We start from the raw sequence: 26,004 nt of genomic DNA, 5'->3' as shown, positions 1-26,004 counted from the left end.
TAGATTGTTTTTTTATGTGTGATAAAGTGTGCTTGTTGGGTGATAAGCTTAGTTACGGAAGAGTGGCTTGATTTTAGACATGTATGAAGTGTTTTAATAGATTTATGCATTTTGAATGTGAAATTAACTGCTGTGCCAAGTTGAGAGTTGGTAAGGAGAACTGAACTGTGTGAAGAGTTTTGAAAAAAAAAAAAAAACTGTAATGTTTCTGAAACTGAGTATGTAGGGAGCGGCAGTACTGAATGAATTGAGCTAAAGGTCGGTATTGACACTTTTAACATCTGAAGGTGCGAATGTAAACATGCCGGTGTGGGAGTGGCTGGACTTCAGGTAGTTGTGTGAACAGTGGACAGGAAAAGTGCTCCAGGTGAAGACACATGAAACAATGGTGCCCTTTGGAACAGCCATGACTCATGCCTGAAGGACTGTCTTTCATAAGAGAAAGTTCAGAGTCCCATTAAATGAAATCTGAGCAAGGCAAAAGGACTCAGGACCACCAAAGGACTGAACTTACCTATGCAAGGTCAGTAGAAAATGATTAAGGTCGACGTAAATGATTATTTACCAAAAGAAACTAAATTAATTGGCTGTGTATCATATTTAACTGTTTTAGTTCAAATCATTTTGGTGATTGGTCCAGTCTGAATATAATAGTTTCAATAATAAGTGTTTCTGATTATGTTGCTAATTTCTGCTAGAACTATAAATTGCGTAAGACTGTATTTATTTACATTATTTTACTTTTTTGTGTGGAAACTGTGATACAGTTTTTTTTTTCAGAATTGGTTTAGAATAGAAGGTTCAAATGCATTAATTTAAAATGGAAATATTGAGTAAAACTGGGAAATATCTTTTCTGTCACTTTTGATCAGTTTAATGCACCTTTGCTGAATAAAAAAAGTAACTCCATCTGATTTCAAGGCTTTTCACATTAAAGTCACTTGCCATTCACTTCCGGCAGTAGGCATGTATATGATGCCAAAAGAAAAGCATGCAGTGCACACTCTGTTATTTTGCATATTTGTGTGAAATGTGGATTTAAAAGATCACACATGGAAACTAAATATGGCTTTTCACCAAATATATATATATATATATATATATATATATATATATATATATATATATAATTTTTAACTATTTTTGCTCTTTTTCTTCCTGTCTTGTTTTTATCATTAACAAGTAAAGTTTTTTCCTCATACTGAGTCACTGAATGAGTGTCAGCAGTTCTTTTGTTTATTATACACAGCTGCTTAACCTTGTTCCTATCTGTTGCAAAATAAGGTCAGATCACCTATTTTGCCAAAATATTGTGATGTTGTTCTATAAGGTGAGCTGTCAGAAACCCCACAAAATTGTGTCAGCAGCACAAGCAAAGTCCAGATCAATAGTGGCCACATCCATCTTTAACACAGTGACAAAAGACAGCATCAGTCGTTATACAAGACTGATGATTGCTGTCGGATGCTTTGTGGCTTGTTTTCTCTCTCTTTGTCTGTTTCTGTATTTAATCTGTGCGCTTCTGTTCACACTCCTCTCCAGATGTTCAGTCTTGGGGCTTCTCTCCCTCTGCAACAATGATAGATAGATAGATAGATAGATAGAAAGAAAGAAAGAAAGAAAGAAAGAAAGAAAGAAAGAAAGAAAGAAAGAAAGAAAGAAAGAAAGAAAGAAAGAAAGAAAGAAAGAAAGAAAGAAAGAAAGAAAGAAAGAAAGAAAGAAAGAAAGAAAGAAAGAAAGGTATAAATATTTCTCCAAATATTTCCTTTGTTTCCCAGAGCACACAAGTAATAAACTGGTGAATGAACTGTTAAATGACCTGTTTGCCCACAAATTACTCTCAGAGGCACAATTGTTCATTATACACACTTCATTTTGATGATCCCATAATAGTTTGTGGACATAGAGAGACAATATGTAATATCACAGTATTACAAAGATTCATCTCAGCCCCATTGAGAAATGTTGTTTCCATAGCAACAGGGGGAGAGCCACAGAGACCTAGAGAGGGAATGTCACTTCTTTATATAGAAAGAGGTGAAAGACAAAAAATCATTAATTCATTCAAAAATACAATTCCACTGTGTTTGTGTCAAGTCAAGTCAAGTCACATTTATTTATATAGCGCTTTTCACAATACAGATTGTATCAAAGCAGCTTCACAGTGATAACATGAAAGTAGCACAACACAGATCAACAACATTGCTAAACACTAAATAAATAACCCCAACTGAGCAAGCTCAAAGCAAGCCAAAAGCAAGGCGACATTGTGTGTGTACGCTTGTTCATAAGAGATGGCGAAGACATTTGAAGACGAGAGGGAGTGAGTGAGGGACAGATCATTTGACTGTCTATCCATTGATTTCCTTGACATTCATTCATGCGTTTCCCTTTTAATCTCTTTTTGATGCATGAAGTGGCACCAATGTCAGCGGCTTAAACACTGCTGCACCTCCTCATCTCCATATTCTCCTCCTCTTAGGATCCAATCTCCTTCAGCCCTCCACCACATCACACACACAGGCTTTCCCCACAATACCCACACAAACACACACATCTCTCTCTCTCTCTTTCTCTCTCTCTCTCTCTCTCTCTCTCTCTCTCTCTCACACACACACACACACACATACTCGCCGTCCTGCCTGGGGATTTTAAGATGTGACTGAGACTGGCTTGTCATCAGATGAAAGACGAGTATAATCCCGAAGCTCCCTCCATCTTTTTCACTGCTGGAGTGGGATGCTGAATGAGAGGACAAGGGCCAGGATGGGTGACGTGTGATGGAGAGATCTGTGCCGACGGATTCTGCCTTTATGAGGACCTGGACTGACGTTGCACCCTTGGGAGTGTGGGATGACCGCAGAGACCATTGAAGAGAGAGACAGGTAAAGACGGGGCAGAGAAGTCATTAAAAAGCAGCTTCATCTGTGACTGGGACACAAGGTAGGCATTTCTTTTGAAAAAAAAAAAAAACTCTCTGCCATTGTTTTTTTGATATATGTGTGTGGATGGGTTTAGATGCACAGGATGGAGTTCTCACCTTGCCAGCAAGGTATTTTTGGATTTAAAGGAAGAAAAATGCACTCTGGCCTTGAATGAATTGATAATGCCAGGCTGTTTCATCACACTGTGCCCAACTAGCACATTCACTCTAAACAATGCTGGGTTGTTTGAAATTTGGGTAAAATATGGACAAACCCAAATGTTGGGTTAAAAATGTAATTTCAAATTTTAACCCAACTTCAACTTTCACTTTCAACTGTACATTTTTAATTGCATTTTTAACCCAACATTTGGGTTTGTCCATATTTTACCCAAATTGGGTTGAAACAACCCAGCATTTTCTAGAGTGTTCTTTTCATGTGACTTTGATTTATGGAAGACTTTTGAAAACATGCTACTTGCATGCAACTTTTAGTAAAAACATGCATTACAATTGGAATTGAATGTAATTAAATCTTAATACTAAGCATGTGTTTTTAACGTCTAATGCAAATAATTTGATGTTATTTTCCTCATCTGTTAATATATCACAAACAAGATATATCACTGAAAACCAACTCAAAGTGTGAAATAGTGGGGGGAAAAAACATTTTTTTGACCATTTTAAGAAAACTACCAATCAGTCTTGTTTTGGCTGGTTTTTCACAATGTCTATGCAATGTCTAACAACAACATACATAGGCTTTTCTAATGCATATAAGGGACTGAGTGAGAGAACGACTATGGGACAGAGACCCTTAGAAACAGCTGACTTCCCACAAGACAAATGCCAATGTCTGTCTTGATACTCTAAGTGCTTTTCAATTGGTTGGGATAGTTAAAAATTATTTAATGTATTTGAAAGTCTCTTATGCTCACAAGGCTTCATTTATTCAATAGATCAATTCAGTTTATTGTTGATGATCTCATTATTTTTCATATGCATCTGCTTGCAGCTTACATGAGATTTCTTTTTCTGATTTGCTCATTTATGTTTCTTTTTTGCCTGTGTTTTGATCTGGAGATACTGAACTCGTTCAGGAGATGTGTAATAGCGCCCCCTACCTTTTTTTAGTGATAACACGGAAAAAAACACGTCATTGGCAGAAAAAAGAGTTAAAGAGCATATTGAAGGTAAAAAAAATATATATAAATTTATAGATAGGCTTGTATGAAAATACCATATGAAAAGTTAATGCAGGATGTAAAATGTTTTTAAAAAAAAATACGTCATATGAGTATTTCCTCAGCGTCCGAAATTTCATCGCGATCCATTGTTTTTCTGTTGTTTGAATCGACTGCTCTGACTCGTTGCGTCACGCCCGCCACGCCCATTTTCAGACGCGGAAGTAAAATTTTCTCACAAAAACGACTGCAGACGCTTCTGTAGCGTATTTTAAGTATATTTTAAAGAAAATCTAGTTCCTACATTGTTTTTCTATGCATTGACTCATTGGGTCCTCTAACCTTAAGGCATTTTTGTGAATCAAAGTGTTTCTTTTTTTCTTAATTTCTTTTCAAAAATTCTGGGCAGCTATTCAGTTAATTCAACCAATATTGTTTTCAAGAGTTTTCACATTAAAGACAACTTTTTTTTCTCCATTCTTTTCTAGCATATATCTGATGGCGGAGACTGGGCAAACAGTGTTATTCCCACCAGGGGGCCTCCTCCAATCAGACCCTAGCATCATTGTTGAGTGCAGTTCAGCAGAGGTAATGCCTGAAGATGTACTCCCGAAGAGCTCCAAAGAAACATCATTTTCTTCAAAAGACCTCAAAGATGGCAGTTTTAATGACCAACATCAGAATAAACACTCATGTTCACTGACAGCACACAGGGAACATGTCTTGTCCCCTCACAAGGTCTTAAATGAGCACAGTCTGTTATCAGTACAGAGAAGCCACTCAGACAGCTTGCAGATTTTCAAACAGTCCACAGCTTCGCCTCTCTACTGTGAAACGGGTGACACTTTTTGCCAAGGACGAGACCAGGATGTTTGTGCGCAGTCATTTCCTTCTTTAGTGTGTAAACAGGCCATGCCGCTTCAGCAGAGCAATACGGTGACCACGTCCACCAGAGCTGGAGGTAGCGGGTCGGGCAGCCCCACTCAACCAGCCAATCATGGCTTCATTCAGGTCTGTGAGGTCATTCCAGAATCCACCTGCCCCAAATTTGAAGAGGCAGATTGTTGTAATTCACACTACCACCATGGAGCCGTCGATGACACTTTTGCGGCATATTGCCACCCGCAGCCCATTCCTGCCCCAGCGCAGCTGCTTTCGCACTTAGTGGGAATGGAGGAGAACTACAAGGGTCAAGTATCAGCAAACAACCTCCTTGCTCTTCCTCGGCTCATCTCCTCCGTCAGCGAGACCGGATTGGATGGTAAGCGACTCCTCCGCTGCTGCAATCTGGACTGCTCTTGGCCTGGTCCGTGGTGTCCAGTTGGCGCCCAGCGGTGGGTGGATCAAAAGACCACAAGGGAAGCAGAGACTATGACTTCACAAAATGAACTTAGAAATGTAGGAGTGCAAGTGGGTCAGGACTCTGAGGAACATCCCCAGCACGTGTTCCCAGAAGTGTGTCTGGTTGAGGAGAAGACGAATGTGAAAACAGTGTCAAAGAGTCAAAAGTCTCCTGTGAAGGAGGTGAAATGGGATGCCGAGGGCATGACATGGGAGGTGTACGGGGCCTCGGCCGACCCTGAGGAACTCGGACTTGCGATTCAGAGACATCTGGAGATACAGATTAAAGAGACTAAGGGAATAGCGGCGAAGCTCTCGCGCCAGAACACAACAACAACCCAGCTCAGCTCTGGATCGACCCAAAGAAGAAAAAAGGGGTTACTGGGATCTCTGCGCCGCCCGGGATGCTGTTCTCGCACCACTGGTGCAGTAGACTGAAAAACCAACCTGACTGAGACCCCAAATGGACATTTCTAATATTCTTATTGGTTATAGATTTGACAGCCATGTAAATAACAGGTCCAAAATAGTTTTTTTTAGTAACGTTACTATCAACCTCAACAATAATAAATTTCAAAAAAAAAAAAAAAACATGTCTTCCTTTAATTGTTAACACCTTAGTTAATTGCTGTAGTAATTTGCTCAGTATATTAAAACATTATTTTGTAATATTTAAATGCTGTTTGGTTTAAGTTTCCATCAGTAAAACATAATGATTATGACTATGTTCCTGTCTTGCGTTAGTCTGTGGAATCGTGTCCATTCAATTAAAAACAGTTATTGTTTAATTCTGTGTCAGCACTGTGGTGGAGGGAAGATAATACAGTATCTGTGGCGCTTCCTGCTGGTCAAAGTTCTGCAGTAAGATGTGGTATCACAATTTGTTTACAATGTGTAACTGCTTTTAAAAGTGAAAATACTATTTTACGCTACTATTCAAAAGTTTGGGATCTGTAAGATGTTTTTTTGCTCACCAATGCCGTATTTATTTGATCAAAATACAGTAAAAACTGTATTGTGTTTAAAATGTTATTATGATTTAAAATAACTGTCTTCTTTTGTTGTGTTTTGGGGTCTAAAAAGACATTTCTTATTATTAATATTTCTGTGGAAACAATGATAAAATTATTATTATTATTATTTTTACATTTTAAATGTCTTTATGGTCACTTTTTGTATTAATTGAATTAATTTATCCATCCATCTTCCTACCGTTATTCCTGTGCATTTGCAGGGTCAGCTTCACAAAAGTACACAAAAGGCCTATTTCTCTCAAATATTGTTCACAAATATGTTTAAATCTGTGTTATGGCTCTTTCAGACTGCACGATTTTCAAAGTAGTCAGGTCGCTGCTCTTTTCACACTGCATGACTATCTTGGCCAGCATTCAGTCGCTGCTGTGTTCACACTGGACGATGGATCGGCGACAGAAGGTTTCACACTGCATGACTTTAGAAAAATCGCCGACAGACTCTGTCTAGCACGCTGCACGCAAACTACATTTCACAACAAACACGCGTGAGATATGAAAAGGAAACAACGCGCGACACCACACGTGCAAGACCGGAGTTCTCACGTGAGACTTTTTTTTTCGACCCGGTTGTGGTACAGCTGGTGAAACAGACACGAGTGCTCCTGCCAAATTTCTACTAATTTTTCTTCCATTTATTGTGTCCAAATAGACCCAGAAGAAGCTTTTTTTGTTGAAACAATGCCATATCATGTTGATATGTGATTTATAACTCCTCCCCGAACTCCCTGCTGCTATGTATCTTGCTCTCTCACTGGCTGCCGGTGATCGCCGATGTAGTTTTCAGTCAAAACACTTTTCACACAGCAGGATTTTGAATCGCCGACAGGTCCAGATATTTAGCATGCCAAATATCTCACGGGCGTCGGCGACTCGTCGGTGATTCTCTCAGTTCGCGTCTTTGTTCATTCACACTGCGTGATTGTCACTCGCGTGAACGAGCGCCGATTTGCCTGTGATTTCGGGCATTTGTCGGCGATTTCTCAAAACCTGTCGGCGAGCCAAAATCGTGGCTAAAATCATGCAGTCTGAACTCGGCATTAGTGAGCACTTCTCCTTTGCCAAGATAATCCATCCACCTCACAGGCGTGGCATATCAAGATGCTGATTGGACGGCATGATTATTGCACAGGTGTGCCTTGGGCTGGCCACAATAAAAGCCCACTCTAAAATGTGCAGTTTTATCACATAGCACAATGCCACAGATGTCGCAAGTTTTGAGAGAGCATGCAATTGGCATGCCGACTGCATGAATATCCGCCCGAGCTGTTGCTCGACCGCAGACCATGTATAACCACCAGCCCAAGACCTCTTTATCCAGCATCTTCACCTCCAAGATCGTCCCACCCGGACCAGCCACCCGGACAGCTGCTGCTACAATCAGTTTGCATTACCTAAGAATTTCTGCAGAAACTGTCAGAAACCGTCTCAGGGAAGCTCAACTGCATTCCTGTCATTCACATCGCTGTCTCGACCTGACTGTAGTTCGTCATCGTAACCGACTTAAGTGGGCAAATGCTCACATTTGATGGCGTCTGGCACTTTGGAGAGGTGTTCTTAATGGATGAATCCTGGTTTTCACTGTATGGGCAGATGGCAGAAAGCGTATGCATTGTGTGGGTGAGTGTTTTGCTGATGTCAACGTTGTGGGTCGAGTGGCCCATGGTGGTGGTGGGGTTATGGTGTGGGCAGGCGTATGTTATGGACAATATTGATGGCATTTTGAATGCACAGAGATACTGTGACGAGATCCTGAGGCCCATTGTCGTGCCATTCATCCATCACGTCATGTTCCAGCATGATAATGCACGGCTCCATGTTGCAAGGATCTATTCTGTACACGTCTTCCATTGAGCAAGTTTGGGATGATCTGGATCGGCGTATTCAGGTCCAGCCAATATCCAGCAGCTTTGCACAGCCATTTTAAGAGGAGTGGGTCCTCTGACCACAATCAACAACCTGATCAACTCTATGCTAAGGAGATGTGTTGCAATGATTGAGGCAAACCAGATACTGACTAGTGGTTGTAGCTACATAATGGGCCATTCTAGAATATTGTCTATGACATAAATATCCATACATGAATAAATACACCAAGAGTTATTGATCAGTTAATAAATTCGCTAATTCCCATAGACAGGATTTCCACTTTATAAATTGTGTTTTAAAGTACAATTACAAAATTATGCATTTAAATACATTCCGCTGCTCTTCTATTGCACAGAGGCTTTTTTTTTTTTTTTTTTTTTTTTTTTTTTTTACTAGAGCAGCAAACCTGATGACTACTACACCTGCCATTTGTTAATTCATCATCTCCAGCAGCAGCATACACGAGCAGAGCTTTACATAACGTGTGCATTTGATTTGATCTCACACATGATAGTGAGATATCGCCGGTTGTTCTGTGGACACGGACACAAACGGAGGTAAGTGCCTTGATATGCCCAATGTAAAAGGATTTAAATGAATGGAGATGCATAATGAGGTTGTTGCAGAGGTGTAGCATCTATTTAACCAATTGTACATAGACACCGTCGAGACTCCACAGAAACGCCTTGGGTTTGTGGGAACATCAGTCGACGTCGCATAATGTCATATTATCAGACATTTCCGCGTCTATTCTCATACAATGCCAGATAATGGGTCGTAATCGTGTTCTAAAAAACTAAATGAATTATTGATATCGTGACCATTTTGAATTTGTGACCAGGCGAACGATGTGTGTAAAGCGTATTTTTCTCCTCATATATTGTATGCAGAGTCATGAATTGCATTATTGTCAGAATAATACATAGTCTTTTGCTATCTCTAGCAGTTATTGTAAACCTATCCAAAATGACTGAATTTCTAGTGACCTAGTTGGAGAGCCAGATTACAATTTCATCACTTAATTAAACAACGACAGTGAATGAATACCACATTAAGGCAAATGCATGAAAAATAAGACAGCTTAATGTATTAGGCTATGTGTTAAGAATTTGAGCTCATTAGCCAGCATCAGTGTCAGTGTGCTTTTCTCTGGTCGTTGTTTAAATATTAGGCCTATATTAAAGCAACCCATTCACATATTGGATACACTATCACCGACCAAACTAAATGAACCTGAACGGGCATAATACAATGTTAAACCTTTGTTAAATAGTTGCAGTTGCAGTATTTCCAACCGTATTAGGACACTGAAGTAGCTTGTGTCTAACTTGCTGTCTGTAGTAGTAAAAGTTTGTTTAATTTGTTTAAAAAAACTGGCAGATGTGGTTGCCAGAACTTTGAACTTTTGAACTCAGAAAAATGCAGTGACAAGACAATATAAAGATTTGGTTACACCTGCAAAAACACATCAGGATAAAACATATGACACAAAAATAATGCAATGCATGAAATAGCTTTCATTGAAAAAAAAAAAAGGAAAAAAACTCCTATGCACATAACATTTTAAAAATTAAATACAAAATAATTATGATAGTTTCCACAAGGAATTCTGGTGATGACCAGATTTAAACAAGTAAACAATATATTACATTACAATTAAATGCAATCCAAAATCAAGAAAATGCAATAAAAACAGTATTACAATTTTTGTTTACAAAAAATACTTTCAATACAATAGTAAGGTAAATCAAAATGATCTAAGTTAACTCTTTTTTCTATAGTTTTTTTAAAAAACATTCCCTCCTAATATTATGTTGCTTTCAGTTACAACAGCTCAAACATGCATTTTAGTCTGGGACTAGGCTTAAATGATAATTCACTTTCAAATAAAACATTTCCTGATAAGTTACTCACCCCCTTGTCAGTTGTCCATCTCTTTCTTTCTTTAGTTGAAAATAAATTAGGGTTTTAAAATAAACCTTAATTTAAACATAAATATAAACATGTAAAATAAACATTCCAGAATTTTTCTCCATATAATGTGCCGACATCATTAAACATTCCGGATATGCACACGTAAGGACCATTTGGCGCAACTCAGAGATGGAAAGTTTTCCTCAAATACCTAATTTCTTTTCGACTGAAGAGAGACATGGACATCTTGGATGACATGGGGGTGAGTAAATTATCAGGCAATTTTTATTTGAAAGTGAACTACTCCTTTAAGCCTTGTCTGTAAAACAGAGGGAAAGTGTCCAAATACAATTAGAGGCCACTGTAGTATAAGGAAAAATTGCTAGCTCTTATAAAAAAAATTGAAAAATGTCTAGCTCTTATAAATAAAAGCTATATAAATATAGTAATTTGTTTCTCACAAGAGTCATGTTTTTCTTCCATTCCCAGGGTGATCCAGAATGAACAGGGCTGCTGCCACCTGCTGGATATTTCTCCTGCTTTCAGCATTCCTCTGCGATCAGGTGATGTCCAAAGGCGGCAGAGGAGGTGCCAGGGGCTCAGCACGGGGCAGCGCCCGAGGCGGCCGGACATCCCGCACCCGAGGCTCCCCCGCCGTGCGGGTGGCAGGAGCAGCGGCGGCCGGGGCTGTGGTGGCACTGGGAGCCGGAGGATGGTACGCGTCGGCCCAGCGCCGACCGGATGACAGCTCAGAGCATGGTGATGATTACTACAGTAACCGAACAGACTGGGAGCTTTACCTCGCCAGGACATCAAGCGCAATAGTGTATGACTCCACTACCACTAAACTTTCCACTCTGCTCCTACCAATAAACCTGGTCATGTACTTTGCCCCTTGAGGCAGTTTAAGACACAGCTTGGCACAGCGTAATAAGCTGCTTATGTATGTTACTGTGCAACACCTATGTTTAATAATGTGTCTGTTGCACAACAAAGAGGATATGAAAACAAAAGGCAGATTCAAAACTTCTATTTAGTTTAGTAGACATTTTAGGAATATGATCTGAAGTTAGACTGCTTAGTTTGCTTCAACAGGAGCATTAGTAACTATACAACTATAGACTACTTAAATTATGCTGGTCACATCATGTATTGGATGGCAAAAATACTGTGTTATTGTTGTGCTGCTGAACGGCTGGAGAACCACCACTGTAATTGAGATGAATCTTTTTTTAATGAACCTTTGTCTCTTTATCAATATTTATGTTCACATTTAACTAATAATTGTGTTTAGATAGAAGAGGTATGCTGTAACATGTTTAGAATATGAAAACCGTTTCTATCTGTACCTGTACTTCCATTGCTGTGGGTGTTAAAATGTCCTGTTTTTAAATTTCTACTACCGGTATTTCTAGTAGATTTTTTTGATAATGCAGTATCTATTAAGTACACAAGTTTTTAAAAAAGGCTGTGAAATTAAAGCTGTTTTTATAATCTAACACTACATAAACACTGTTTGCCAGCTGTTAGATACATTTAAGAGATTACATTTTAGATATCAAAGCAATTACATGCCAAATATTTGATAAAATGGACATATTAGTAAGGAAACACAGCTGATGTGAAAGTAGACAAGTAATTTGTGTTGGCAACTGATGTTTGGTTTTAATCTTCGCTTTTCACATACAAACTTATGCACTCAAGATACCAATGCTGTTAAAATTAAACTGAATAATGTATTGCTTCAATTACACTCACTGCCCCTTTGACCTGATAACTACACAATAAAAACAAGACATGTCCAAAATACTCATTGCACCACCTTTTAATTAAAACATTAAAAGTAATAAGTGGTTCACTTGTGTGCTCAGTGTCCAGTCTTGAACGTAAAGTCAAGCACAGTCAAGCATCACCTTTCCAAGTTCTCCTTTCCGGAATGCCCTGATGAAATCGTAGGCTGCTGCACTGTAGTCTGGCATTTGGACAGTGATGTTGCCTAAAGAGTTGATGTGTTATTGGTTAAATACATCCCATAAGTTATGTTTCATGAACAACGGAATACTTCAATAATTAAAGGAGTGTGAGTGAGGTTGATTTATTGTGTGATTTCACTCAAATTAAAAAACTGAATGGCCTCACCAACTCCAGTTATGGCCTTCACACGCTTTGTCTTGCCGAGCTTTACTGCTATACACTTCAGCACGTGCTGAATATCATCGCAAGGCTCTTCCAGATTGTACCTCTCAACATAACTAAAGAAGAAATGATTACTTATACATGCTGCTTTATAAAATATACAATAGATGATTGTTTACCGCTGTAAAATTGAAGATTTTCTCAAAACTCGCTGAGTATAAATGCAAAACCTACCTAAATCTTTCCAGTCTGTTCAGTGAAAAAAGCAGATAATCTGCAATGATATCCTCACCAACTAAATGGTCCAAAATGGTACCTGTTTGAAAAGAAATGCATTCTTTACCTTACAATTGTGGCATCTTTAGATAGGCATCTTTGTTTCTGAAATTTGTGGACTGACTTACCACATAAAGCAAGTTTCATTCCAGTCTCTATGTTCTCTATTTTAGGTGGCAGGACTCCTGGGGTGTCCAGTAAATGAATTATGGGTCGGTCACAGACCTAGTAAAAAATTTTTTGAATTTATTGCTACGGGAGAACAAATCAACCCAATTGAATCCATTATCTGCCTATTAATTATAATTAAAAACCTGAATTTTGGTCAGGACAGCTTTTGTAATTCCTGGTTCACCTCCAACCTTTGAAGCTTTCCCTGAAAGCAAGAAAAGTCAAACAAACTTCAGTTTCATGCTTACTTTAAGATTGCTAAACTGGAATTTCTTACACCAAACAGAATTTATAAAACATAAACTAAATACCTTTTTTCAAATATGTTCTTCTTACAGCATTAATCAGTGATGATTTCCCCACATTTGGCACACCAATGACCATCAGACAGTAACTTCTGTCCTACACATAGATGAATAACAAAGTCAGAAAACTTTACAGAAAAATGTACGCCACTGAAATAATTGAAACCCACCTCTTCTCTGTGAAAACGTGACCCACTTTCTATCAACTGTGTCACGAGAGGAATGATCTGGAATGTCAGACAGTAAAAGACAGAATGTTTACACTTATAAGGTGTCAGGTTCTCCAGACGAGCTTTAATTTAGAAATTTCTGATGTAAAGAGTAAAACCTATCACCTTTTTTAGGTTTTCATCTCGCTGTCTTAAGCAGTCTGTGAATAAAACATTCCTCACACCTTCTCTCTCAAGCCGCTTCATAATGCACTGGTGGAATTTAAAAAAAAATTGTTATATCTGATCAGCACATTATCTAAGTACTTTTTGTTCTTGGCAGTTCTGTTAAGTCTACTTAAATTTATTAAGGCAGTTTAAATTTCAAAGCAATAATGACATGTATAAGATTATGACACCTGCTTTAGGGATATGTCTGCCAAATCCATCTTGTTCAGTACAAGTAAATGTGGCCGGACATCAAGGCTTTCTTGAAATGAAGGATTTCTTCCAGAAAAGGGTATGTTGGCCAGTTAAAGAGGGTTTAAGTAAGGTTTAATCATTCAAAATGTACATTATCATAATCTAAAAAGGATATTCTAGCATCATGGATCTCTATAATGCAGTCAACCTTCCTTAGACTGGCTCTCATCTGCTTGAGTCCTAAAAAGAAAAAGTCACAACGTTTAGCATAATGCTGAAGGAATGACATGACAATTATGAAACGCCCTTGTTCTAGATGTTAACTTTTGGCCCATGTCTTAAAGAACTGTATAGCAACAAATTAGAAAGATAAGCCAGATTGAGTGATTTCTTGTATGTGGCACGCACCTTTTGCCATATGTCCAGGGAACCAATGCGCCACATCTCGCTCACCAAAGTCAAATACTCTCCTAAACTTGGTAGCATTGAGTAAACAATGATAAATTCTCATCGTGGCCGGTTTGTCGCAAGACTAAGACCGCTGTGAAAAAAAATCGTAAAACTAAAGGCTTCTAAATTTAAAACACTGTAGTAAACACATGAGTAAACATCACCCTCCAACAGATACCATTCTTCTTCTGTGCTCCGAGTGAATGTACAGAAAGAAACTCAATCATCGCCCCCTACAGGATTGGCAGGGGAACTACAGAGCGCATGACTGTTTCTTTGTGAAACTCTAAATGAATTCATTCTCGTTATTAAAGTTTTCACTATTTTTACGCTTGAGTTTAAAATATATGAGAGTGGGACTATGAATGAAATATGGGCCAAAATAAATTTGAACCGCTGATTCTTCCCTTTAATAAAAGGGTCAATAACGCATATTTTTAACAAGTCTTGTAATGTAAATGTAATTCTAATTACACTTTATTTTTGGTATCTTATTTCTACTGATTTCAGTAGAACAATGACTGCACAGCCGAAATTATCTCTGATTGCATTGCATCCATAGACAGGTTGCATCATTGAAGCATTGGATAATTTTCGTGAAATAGCGCCATCACGTGTCAACATTTATAGTTGATTACGTAAACAGAACGCTCTTCTACGTCACGTGTTGCCAGTTCAGTCAGTTCACTAGAATGGAATTTTACACACTCGCGGAACGGCAGGAATTCAAGTTGAATTGCAATTCAAAGAATTTCAAAAGCAACCCAAACGTTTTGGGAAAAAATAATAAAATATACATTTTGACCAATTTTGCCTTTTGATTCACTTATTAATGACCCTCTTACAATTAGGCTATCCTACAATAAGAAACAATAAACTAGAAAAAAAAAAAAATTAACAGTTGTTATAGGCCTATTCAAAATATGTTAACAGTTGTTATAGGCCTATTAAAATATTTGGTTGTTTGTTTAAAAAGATCCTTAATGACATACATTAACAAATTAAATACATAAGCTAAATGAATAGCATATCAATTAAAAATTATTTGATAGGCTAATTGTATTTTACGTCAATCACTTTTATCAGAAATGCTCTGTTCTTATTGGTTTATCACAGTATGCTATTTTTTTGTTTTTATAAATATAATAGGCTATTTTTCATGAAATAAAAGATACAAATGACAGAAATATAAATAAGAAATGTATTGTGAATTTAAGAAATGCAACACTAGCCTACTGAGAACATTTTGGCGATAATGTTGTCGCTATTATTTGCAGTCTTAGAATTCCCTAATTGTCTTTTCACAGCTCCGATTACATGGCTTATTTAAACACTCCCATTCAGCTTCTTTCTCCCTCTGTGTATGTTATGGATATAGAAACAACTATTCGTTTTATTTAATAAAGTGTTCTTTGGCTGCATCGCAGAAACTGGATTAAGGAAATACAAAACCAGCCTTTTGCCCGAGAGTCACTCCCTAAACTCCACTATAAACTCCACCCTGATTTGTACAGGTGTGTGCACAGGTGTGTGTGTCTGAGGCTGCTTATAGTTAACTGGTGGGCGCCCTGCCGAGCTGACAGTAACACAATTTGTTATTTTTTCACCAAATTGCCCTCACTTTTATATCGTAATTTTTTGGAAGTGACTCAAAATGAATGCGACTGAATTTGGGCTGCCTCTCACCGAGTATGATTTCGAGCGGCACTTTGATGAGAGGTTTGCTATTGAATGGATGCAGGACAACTGGTAAGAACTGTCTTTGACTGAATAAGAATTTCATCTGAATACACTTGGAGGTTCAGTATAAACAAGTTTTCTGGTGTTCTATGTTGTCCCTTTCATGCAGGAAAAAGTCGTTTTTGTTTGGTGCTGTGTATGTAGTGGTTGTGTTTGGTGGGCAGCACTTCATGAAGGAAAGACGGAGACTTGATCTGCGAAGAGTGTTAATGCTGTGGTCCCTCAGTTTGGCCATCTTTAGGTAAGTTAAAATCAAGTGTTTAGTTTATAGCGGGTTGTGAATATCTAAATAACCAAGTTATTTTACACATTACCTTCTTAAAAAGAGGTTTTGATATATGTTGCTCACTTCAGGGTACAATGTTTTATTTTATTAGCCTACATGTTTGAGGAACAGCAAGTTACACGTTTATGTAAAGAGAATTAGATAGTTTAACCCAAAATAAATGGTAATTTAGCCTACTGATCCTCAAGTTGTTCCAAAATTTCTTCTTTAGCTAAACACAAAAGGAAGATTATTTTTTTAATGTTTATAACCGAACAGTTGTGGAGCACCACCATTGACTTCCTTTATAGTATCAATCAAATACCCTGAACTTTTGGCCTTTTTTTTTACTTTCACTCTTCGACATTAGGTTACTAATTGTTGCCCGCAAATTTGTTGCTTGAAATTTGAGCATGCCAAAATGCATTCGAGTGACATGTTTGTGTGATTTACCACTTTGTGTGGCTTTTAAATCTTTAGTGCTGTTCACCGTTGGATTTGGTTTCACTTGGGTGGGGACAAGTTGTCTTGGACCCATCTCAAAAGATGACCGAAATGACAGCAAGCACAAAGTAATTGTGTGCTTGTGAAAAGAACAATGGAATATTGTAATTGGATGGCATCAGTGACCCCTGGTCACATGGTCTTTAGATCTCCCTTAGCAACTGGACTTTCACCACTTAGTGAATCTTTTGATATTGATTGCAGTTTAACACAGAAACTGCCTGCTAGGAATGTTCCTGGAGGGGTGGAGGGTTCTCCCCCACCCCTAATGTTAAGAGGCCTGAATTGTTTGTCTTGGAAACCATGGTTTCCCAGCCATGGCAGACAATATTCACATACAAGTTTTGTTTCGTTTTTTTTTTTTTTTCAGTATCATTGGAGCGGTGAGAACTGGTTGCTTCATGTTGTACATTCTCAGCACCAGTGGTTTTAAACAGTCTGTTTGTGACCAGAGCTTCTACAATGGGCCGATTAGCAAGTTCTGGGCTTGTGCTTTTGTGCTGAGCAAAGCCCCAGAGCTAGGTGAGGTTTTTATTTTATTTTTAATGGAATAATTCATCAAAAATATCCTTTTGCTGTCATTTTCTCTTGTTTTGCATATGTAATGAAAGTCCTAAACAACATTGGACCCCATTAACTTGCGTTGTATGGACAACACATTTTTTTTTTTGATTTCTCTTTAATTGCTTATTTTTGCACTTGTAATCTTTTCAGGGGACACCATATTCATCGTCCTGCGTAAGCAGCGGCTGATCTTCCTGCACTGGTATCATCACATTACCGTGCTGGTGTACTCCTGGTATTCCTACAAAGATCAGGTTGCCGGTGGTGGCTGGTTTATGACCATGAATTACACCGTGCATGCGCTCATGTACAGCTACTACACTGCTCGGGCTGCAGGACTCCGTGTGCCGAAACCCTGTGCCATCATCATCACTTGCACCCAGATTGCCCAGATGGCCATGGGGCTGGCAGTAAGTGCACTAGTGTACCGGTGGATGCAGGATGGTGATTGTCCCTCTTATGTGGATAACATAGTGTGGGCTTCACTCATGTATCTCAGCTATCTGTTCCTCTTCTCTTCTTTCTTTTATCAGTCTTACATGAAGGGTTCAAAACCCACGGGGATCAAAATTGAGTGATATGCAGGACTGAAGTTTACATACAGGTTTTATTTTTGATAGTTTTCCTTGATTAAAAAAAAATGTATATTATTGTTATATTATTTATTTAAATTTTTTTTTTTAAAGCAAGGTGAACAATGATGCCAACAGTTATTATAATCTGGCTTTGCCTCAAGCTGTTTCAGGGCTGTGTTTGTTCAATCTATTCTGGTATTAATCAAAAATGGCTCTCTATGTTGTTGAGAACTTTAATGATTTTGAAGAACTTTCAAACATTTTTTTTTGGAGGGTGATTTTGAATTTTCTGTGTCAAATGACTGCTTTGTAAGACTGCAGGACAGGTCACCATTTTTAATCTTCAAAAGTCCATGTTTAGTAACCCTGAACCCCAGCTGAGACAGAGGTGTACGTTGTAGTGTGTGCTGAGATCCAAAATCTGTTTGTAGTTTGAGAACGAGTGAAGAATTTGTCAAAAGAGTCATGGTTAAATGTACATATGTCCATAGAACAAAGTCCTATTTTAAATGGCCACACCATTAAATTTTCTGTAGGTCCTTTCGGGTGTGTAGGTATTACTGCATGATAGTTTTGTTTCCTCATGATGTTACAGAAACTTGAATTATCCGTGCTGACTGGTTGGACCGGTTCGTAGAAGTTTAAAATGGGCATTTTTAAGGCTGGAATTCTCCTGAAGGACGACGCCCATGTTTTCTCTCTCATTCTGTGCGTGTTTCTGTCATTAGTTCATTGCAGCACTGATGAACTGAAGTTACGGTATGTAGTGCTAGCGGAGGAATGATTGATCTAGACTCATTAACCTTTGAATAACACATGCAGAGTCAGTATGAAATGGTTCCTTTCTGGTTTTCTGTCTGTGAGCATTGAATTGGTGTCTGACAGAGTGGTTCAACTTTAGTTGTCTTTACAATGGTGTTTGTTGCTTGAGTCTTTAGTAAAATGCACAGTTTACATATGCATCATGTATATCACACGTGGTCACATTTGGGAGAGTTCAGTTTATGGTTGTGGGGGAATTTGGTTTTCCACTGAAATGACCACGATGAGGTTTCTGCCTATGGTCGTTTTTAAAATAATGCATCATGTATTGGTAGAGAACAAGCCTTTGAGAATATTCAGTGGGACTAAACGTGCGTTCTAATTTATAATCTGAAATGTTGCTGCTACCGTCCGAGATGCGTTTTTTTTTTTTCTGTCTGTCTGTCTGTACACTGTTTCCCCCTGTCAGCTCCTTCTAGAATCACTTTATTTTAAGACTGAATGTTTCTATATTTGCAAATTTCCACTTAAAGGACTTTTTTTTTGGTTCGTTTTAAATAAAATTTTATGACTGTCTTCATGTTAGAGAGAAGATTGTGGAACTTATTGTATGAAGTTGAATGTATAGTGGCACTAGTTTACTTTACAAAACATTTACAACAAACGTGTTTACAACTCCTATATTTTAATAAAGGAGTGAATGTGATGTGCCAAATGTAAATATTTCTTTCCTACCTGATTGTCTGTACAAGTTCCAAGCCAATGTGAAGTAATTTTGATTGTTTGTTGTCATTAAAGTTGTTTCTGTATTATTGTCTCATGTTCTGTTCAACTTTTCAGACAAATGGTGTCAGCTGACAGGTTCTCTGAGCTATAGGAATATTTTATGCATTCATACACATACTTTTGTTGTAAACGGGAAGTTTTACATATTTCTATCTCTGACAGTGTGGTTAAACTTTAGCTGTCCTATAATGGTGTTTGTTACTTGGGCCATTTAATGCACCGTTTATGTATCATGTATATCACACGTGGTCACATTTATAGTTGTGGGGGAAGTTGGTTTTCCACTGAAATGACCATGAAGAGGTTTCTGCCTATGGTCTTTTTTTTTTTTTTTTTAATATTGCCTTTGGGAATAAGCCTTTGAGAATATTCAGTGGCACTAAATTTGCATTCTAATTTATAATCTAGTTTCTCTTTAGAAACCTGATTTCTTTATCTCACAGGTTTTAATATGTAATAACTGTAATGGCAAAAACACTTTTGGAATATTCTGGGTGCTCTTCTCCACTTGCAGGCAAAAATGTGGTTAGGAACTAAGCAGCCGTACATTGACCCCAACATTTTTCATGAATAGTCCGTAACTTTCCATTTAGGTGACGCTTCTCATCGCCCTGCTGGAACCAGAGGTTAAGTGACTCGCTCAAGGGTACAGCAGTGGTGTGATGCTAAGATAGCCTACTTCAGTGCCTGGTTATTCCCTATAGTGCTTACTTTCCCCAACATGGCAACATGAACATGGACAACAATTTTTGTTGCGTTTACTTATGAAATTTAAGACACCTACACATTTGTCAAGTAAAAAACCCTGAGAGTCGACTTTGTTGTAGAATTAAATGTGAAAATATCTTGAGCTTATGTAACCACATACAGTATTTCATGCTTTGAACATAAAACCTAACCAGACCAGAGGCGCTAATATGCTGACTTGTTTCATCATCCCTGCAGCACTCAGTTGCCTGTATGTACATGTTCATTACATCTCAGTAGTTAATTTGGTTAGATCAGAACTATAAAAATACCTTAATTTAACTCACTGTACAGGTAAAAAGGTATACAATTATTTTATTCCCTAAAATCAACAACTATTGCATTGAACATGTTTGTATGCATCTGATGATTTTAGAGTTGTGTATCAGGGGGAAATTGTGCCATAATCTTAAAGCTGTTAAATCTCAATACTGATTATGTTGATAGAACAGCTAGATAGGAGTTTTAAAGACAAAAAGGTAAAACTTAAAATATGGAAAAAAGAAAGCAGTACAGAAACGATGGGAAAAGAAAGTTACTCTCTATATTTGCTTACAATGTTGCAAGGTAATTTTATACAAAACAAATAAATGAAAACTATCTGCAATTTGCACATTTATCTTAAAATAACAAACTGATTGGATTTAAACTGCAGCAGAATGCAGTATCAGCCTTGTAGGCATGTTTGATGAATGGGGGGATGTCACGCTCTACATTTTGTAAGAAAAAAACAAACTTTATAGCCTATAAGCATGCTTGCCAAACTACTTAATAAAAACTTTGAAGTTCTATGCTTTACATAGTTATTTTATTTAATAACCAACCATTACAAAAGCACTAAGATGAGATGACAAGATGAACCTGGACTTCATAAAAATCAGTCCAAACAGCAGTTAATTTATGGTAGCTAACAAAGTGCTATAATTTATTGGAATTTGTTTGAATGGAAATATATATCTTGTCAGATATGGGCATTATTTATTGATCCGTTCTATCCATCCATTACCTATCCATTCTATGTCTTGGGCTGATAGGTCCATGTGTTCAGTTTGCTTTAGTCTGGCTTATACTTCTAAACAGCTCATCTGCATTGACAAGCTTGTCAAGAACCTTGACTTTGAAATGACCGTTATCGCCTCTGGATCTTCTGGAGCAGAGAGAGGGAGTGACAATCCTCACACATGTAAACTCTCCTATTAATCATTTCACAAATCACCCTCCTTGTTTTCCTTGGCTTCCAAAACATGTTTCTTTTGAAAAGAGATCTGATGACACAAAGAGATATCCATTCACAGCCTTTTGCTTAAACTTATGTTAAGCACGTTGTTAACGTCTTTGTTAGTTAATATTTTCTTGAGTCTATTGTTTTATTGATTACAGTGCTTGAATGACAGCAAAAGAAAACATCTATTTACACACTTTTCCAATAAGTGTAATTATATTTGATTAATGTGCAACTAGCCTTCTGTATTAACATATACAGTCTGTTTATTTTTAACCTTTGTAAATGGGAATACAATATAAAAATAGTTTTGAAACAGACATATTAACATTGTATTGCATTCTCATTTTTTAAAAGCTGTTTAAAATCATATTGTTGAATGACTTACAGATCATTTTTAGAGCATACAAACTGTAAAAGCTAAACAAAAATTTTTTGGTCTCAAAATTTTTTTTTGTATTTTTTTTTTATTACAACTATATAGCCTATATTAAGAATATAAATATATTATTTGGTACAGCCTTTGTATACAGGAATATAATATAAAATGTAAAAATAGATAATCTAAAATGTAAAAATAAATCAAATTACTTTCTGCTGTTTGTGGTATTTTTATTTATTTAATGATTTGTATATGTTCATTAAGAGAATATCCAAACTTTATAATTCATTATAATTTACATATTAGGAATATATATATATATATATATATATATATATATATATATATATAATATATGTAATATATTTAACATAGAAATACCAACCAAATAATAAAATAAACACATATACATAGATAAATAAAGATATATTTGTATATAATGTGTTCAAAGATCTGAAAGTATATAAACATACTGTATAAAAGCGATTAATGCTCTTCATGTATTTGGTTTTTTAAAGATATCAAAAAAACAAACTTTGAAATATCATAAAATCCAATTTAAAGAAACAAAATATAATTTTTAATCATGTAAGTACTTGCTTGGGCTGGCTTTGTCCCTCATCTTATTCCAAATTCACCCATAATAAGCACTTCTAATGGGGGAGGTGTGGTTGAAAGGGGGGTCATGGGATAGGTACAGGTATAAAACAGTGCTGTCGGGGTCAGAAATCAAATCCCAGAGGAGTATTAAACAAGACAGACCTTTATACTTCTCCAGCCCCTTCAGCATTCAGAATTCAACCAGTGGTGAATCAACATGTGGAAGGACAACAGTATTGGTAAGCACTACTAAATGCCGGTGATTTTTTTATGGATAGACAATAACATGATGTAATAAGAAAAGCCAATCTTCTCCATCTCAAACCAAAAGTCACATACTGTTACTGTTCTTCTGCTTATTGTGGAGAAGAATTCATTAATTGCATTGATATTGTTTGCTTGTATTTTTTTAAAACTATGACAATCATTATAACACTATGATTGGCTTTGCACTAATTTTGATCTTATTTTTTTAGATGCATCTGGTAAAATATCTGGAAGCGGTACTGCATCAAGAAGTGCAAGTCGCAGGAAAAGGACGAGTTTCTCAAAGGAACACGTTGAGCTTCTGCGTGCCACATTTGAGACAGATCCTTACCCAGGAATCAGCCTCAGAGAAAGTCTCTCCCAAACGACTGGACTACCAGAATCTCGCATACAAGTGGGTCACGATGTCTTATGGCACGTTATTTACAATTGCACACTGAATTCAATGAAATTTAAAGGGGTTGGTCACCCCCCCCCCCCCCCCCAAAAGGAAATTCTGCAGCTTTACAGAAAGTGCATTTCAGATATGTACATTGAAAAAAAAGATCTTGATGACTTTTATTCCGCTGTGGAACTGATCTATATAATTAAAGTCAGCAGGGTCTAAAACAACTTTTGGCCCCATTGACTTTCATTCTATAGACAGAAAACCAAGGCTTTTTTTCCTTCAAAATTGCACATCGAGAAGAAAGAAAATCAGGTTTGAACAACACGAGAGTGAGTAATTTTTTGGGTGAACTATTTCTTTAACTATGCAAATAAGGAAACAACCCCTTCTTCTTCTCTTTCTCTGTATCTCTTAAAAAAATTCACCAGCTACGCATAAAACAGGTGAAGTGATATGCTAATAAGGCCTTATGTGAAACATACTGTTTGCTTTCTTTGATACCACTATCAATATCTGACATGACGTAAGCGTCTTTGTGTTTATCTGCTGTTTAGTTTAAAGACCATACGGCATGTAAACAATAGACATACCAGGCATAGATAACCGTCCTGACTTTATGCTACCATGGCTGGATGTCATCTCATAATGATTAACCTGAATCTTTTGACAGGGAAGTTCTTATCTGTATGCACTAGATGGTTGAGTCTAATCTATGAACTGTATTCTTATGACACTGACCCTCTTGATGTTTCCACTTGCAATAGGTTTGGTTCCAGAATAGGAGGGCTCGCACGTTGAAATGCAAGGGTGGAAAGAAACCGTTGTGGCAATCTGACTCACCATTGCCAGCCTACAGTGCCATGCAGAATTCACCGGTGCAGATTCACTCTTCTAACAGGGAGGGTGGCAAGTCTGGCGCGGTCACTGGGCCTTTATGCACTTCACCAACTGTGCACCCAGATCATATTAAGGAAGAGATGGAAAGGGATGGCCACTATGGATGTGACACTCCATCTTCCATGTCTATCGGTGATGATTCCGGCTACTGCACCCCTTCATACGGACACCATCAGGCCAGAGCCATGAACACTCACTGCAGCCCTCCTCTTCTAAGCACAGAGCATCAGATGCCCCCTAACTGGGCTGCGAGGTATGACAGGAGATCCCCTATGAGTTCCATGTGGAGTCCATATCATCTTGATGCCTATGCCTGCAAAACAAGCTCCATCCAGAGCTTTTTTTACTGTCCATCTGAAAAACACAACAGCCTTCAGCCACTGACCCCTGTTACCCCAGACTCGGGTTGCTGGGAGGGCACTCCTCCAGCTTCCAGCTCTTTTTGTGTAGACAACTCAGAAGTTCAAAGCATGGAGAGCCAACAGGAAAGTGGGATTCACCACGGGCCTCTGCCCGAGCTGCCGGCCCTGTCGCTGCATGAGATCCTGGGAGAACTGCAAGGAGACTGGTGGCAGGGAGAAGGAATAAACAGCCACTCGTCATCTGAGGACAACCATATGTATGGCTGAATTTTGCTGTGTGCAATGACTATTTATTCAATGTATTTATTGACTATGAGGATATACTTAAACAATAATTTATTATTTATCTGATCTGAAAGTAACAATGAGAGATTTCAGATGTTTTCAGACTAATTAAACGGGCTTTAACTTTCTTTATCTTCATTTTTGATATTTATTTAATAGTCTCTGTAAAAGTGTAATGATGCAGCTATGTGTACAGACATTTTTTATTGACTTCATTTAATTGCTGCACTTGTATTTAAATAAAGATGCTTCCCACTAATGCTCCCTCAAATATCAGATTTTATACAATTGTTCTGTATATTGCTAGCTTTTTGTACTTATTCTTTAATACATGGATAACCTCAATGCCAAATGTCCCCCCCCCCCCAAAAAAACAAAAAAAAAACAAAAAAAACAACAACAACAAAAACCATGATATTCGTCAAATATGCATAAGTGTTTCTGTCATCCATAAGATCTGAATCAAAAAGTACTCTTAACCATTCAAAAGTCTGGGGTTGGTACAAGAGTTTTTAAATGTTTCTTGTGTAATCTACCTGCTTTTACATTGTAAATAGTTTACTTTTTTGTGAGTGTGGTGTGGGGTGTTTTTAGAAACAGTGATGAAACAGGAAGAGGAGATAAGTGATTTGCATGAACTGGAGGGCCTTCTGCTTGCATCTCCTTTGATCAACAAGAGCAATTGTTTTGAAGAAGGGTGGAATTAAGAACTAATGGGTTTTTAGCCCTCTAGTAGAGAGACTTTCATGAAATAGGCCTATATATTGTACTTTTGGATTGTTAATCTATAAATGAGAAAACTCTGGAACTACACAATACAACATGACCCAATAACAATTTCAATTGACAAGGTGAAGGTAATCTCCATGGTTTCACATCTGGATTGCAGGAGTATGATGAAAAGGTGGTAACTGAAATATGTCTCCTTTATCTGTTAGAGATGTCTCCACGCTCTTTTTCCATCTAGTGTGCCTGCCAACAACATGTTCTCTTCCCATAGGGTTTCATGACTCCACTGCCTTCTTTATAAGCATTCCTGCCAAAATAAGTCACAGTGCAACTGGCTGGTGGCCATGTGGACATTTTGGGCAGTAGAAGTATTTTCCAAAAGTTGTACTGGTCTGTTTTCTATTCCACTGTGTGTTTTTTGGGGATGTTTGGTATTTTTTCCTCAACATTTTCTTTCAAACAACACTGTAAGAGGAAGCTGGTCTGTCCCTCTTGGATGAAACTGTATAGAGTATATGACTCATACTGCTGTCAAATTATCATTTATTATAGCAAAGAGTTGTGTTTTATATGAAAATAGATAAAAGGTAGGTGTGTGTGTGTGTGTGTGTGTGTGTGTGTGTGTGTGTGTGTGTGTGTGTGTGTGTGTGTGTGTGTGTGTGTGTGTGTGTGAGAGAGAGAGAGAGAGAGAGAGAGAGAGAGAGAGAGAGAGAGAGAGAGAGTGACTTTGTGTGATATAGCTAGGTATATGAGAGCA

The 26,004-nt window shown here is 37.6% G+C and overlaps 5 protein-coding genes across 6 annotated transcripts; 4 read left to right on the top strand and 1 right to left on the bottom strand.

Moving 5' to 3' along the window:
- Window positions 1-289: 289 nt before the first annotated feature.
- Window positions 290-6,175, top strand: LOC120480071 (GRIN2-like protein). 2 transcript variants are annotated; one of them, XM_039673017.2, is made up of 3 exons: window positions 290-523; window positions 2,483-2,885; window positions 4,596-6,175. In XM_039673017.2, exons 2-3 carry the CDS (start codon window positions 2,854-2,856, stop codon window positions 5,884-5,886), a joined length of 1,323 nt encoding a protein of 440 aa, XP_039528951.2. In that variant the 5' UTR covers window positions 290-523; window positions 2,483-2,853; the 3' UTR covers window positions 5,887-6,175. The 2 variants fall into 2 exon arrangements, with proteins under 2 accessions (XP_039528951.2, XP_039528952.2); XM_039673018.2 differs by having other exon boundaries at window positions 296-523; window positions 2,483-2,943.
- Window positions 6,176-8,748: 2,573 nt separating this feature from the next.
- sprn (shadow of prion protein) lies at window positions 8,749-12,069 on the top strand. Its single transcript, XM_039673013.2, has 2 exons — window positions 8,749-8,905; window positions 10,752-12,069. Exon 2 carries the CDS (start codon window positions 10,763-10,765, stop codon window positions 11,159-11,161), a length of 399 nt encoding a protein of 132 aa, XP_039528947.1. The 5' UTR covers window positions 8,749-8,905; window positions 10,752-10,762; the 3' UTR covers window positions 11,162-12,069.
- Window positions 12,070-12,071: 2 nt separating this feature from the next.
- mtg1 (mitochondrial ribosome-associated GTPase 1) lies at window positions 12,072-14,382 on the bottom strand. Its single transcript, XM_039673010.2, has 11 exons — window positions 14,131-14,382; window positions 13,898-13,962; window positions 13,719-13,823; window positions 13,486-13,572; window positions 13,321-13,377; window positions 13,157-13,247; window positions 12,989-13,050; window positions 12,803-12,899; window positions 12,633-12,714; window positions 12,402-12,514; window positions 12,072-12,258 (listed from the first exon to the last, which is right to left on the bottom strand). Exons 1-11 carry the CDS (start codon window positions 14,231-14,233, stop codon window positions 12,155-12,157), a joined length of 966 nt encoding a protein of 321 aa, XP_039528944.1. The 5' UTR covers window positions 14,234-14,382; the 3' UTR covers window positions 12,072-12,154.
- A 1,286-nt stretch (window positions 14,383-15,668) lies between these two features.
- On the top strand, window positions 15,669-18,045 carry elovl6l (ELOVL family member 6, elongation of long chain fatty acids like). Its single transcript, XM_039672967.2, has 4 exons — window positions 15,669-15,921; window positions 16,022-16,153; window positions 17,052-17,203; window positions 17,396-18,045. Exons 1-4 carry the CDS (start codon window positions 15,827-15,829, stop codon window positions 17,821-17,823), a joined length of 807 nt encoding a protein of 268 aa, XP_039528901.1. The 5' UTR covers window positions 15,669-15,826; the 3' UTR covers window positions 17,824-18,045.
- Window positions 18,046-23,749: 5,704 nt separating this feature from the next.
- On the top strand, window positions 23,750-24,620 carry mxtx1 (mix-type homeobox gene 1). Its single transcript, XM_039673007.2, has one exon. It carries the CDS (start codon window positions 23,835-23,837, stop codon window positions 24,498-24,500), a length of 666 nt encoding a protein of 221 aa, XP_039528941.2. The 5' UTR covers window positions 23,750-23,834; the 3' UTR covers window positions 24,501-24,620.
- The last annotated feature ends 1,384 nt before the right edge of the window (window positions 24,621-26,004 follow it).

The sequence above is a fragment of the Pimephales promelas genome, chromosome 11 (assembly GCF_988280905.1).
Source record: "Pimephales promelas chromosome 11, fPimPro1.hap1.1, whole genome shotgun sequence".
In the NCBI taxonomy this organism is placed as follows: Eukaryota; Metazoa; Chordata; class Actinopteri; order Cypriniformes; family Leuciscidae; genus Pimephales; species Pimephales promelas.
This window is presented reverse-complemented; position numbering and strand designations above follow the sequence as displayed.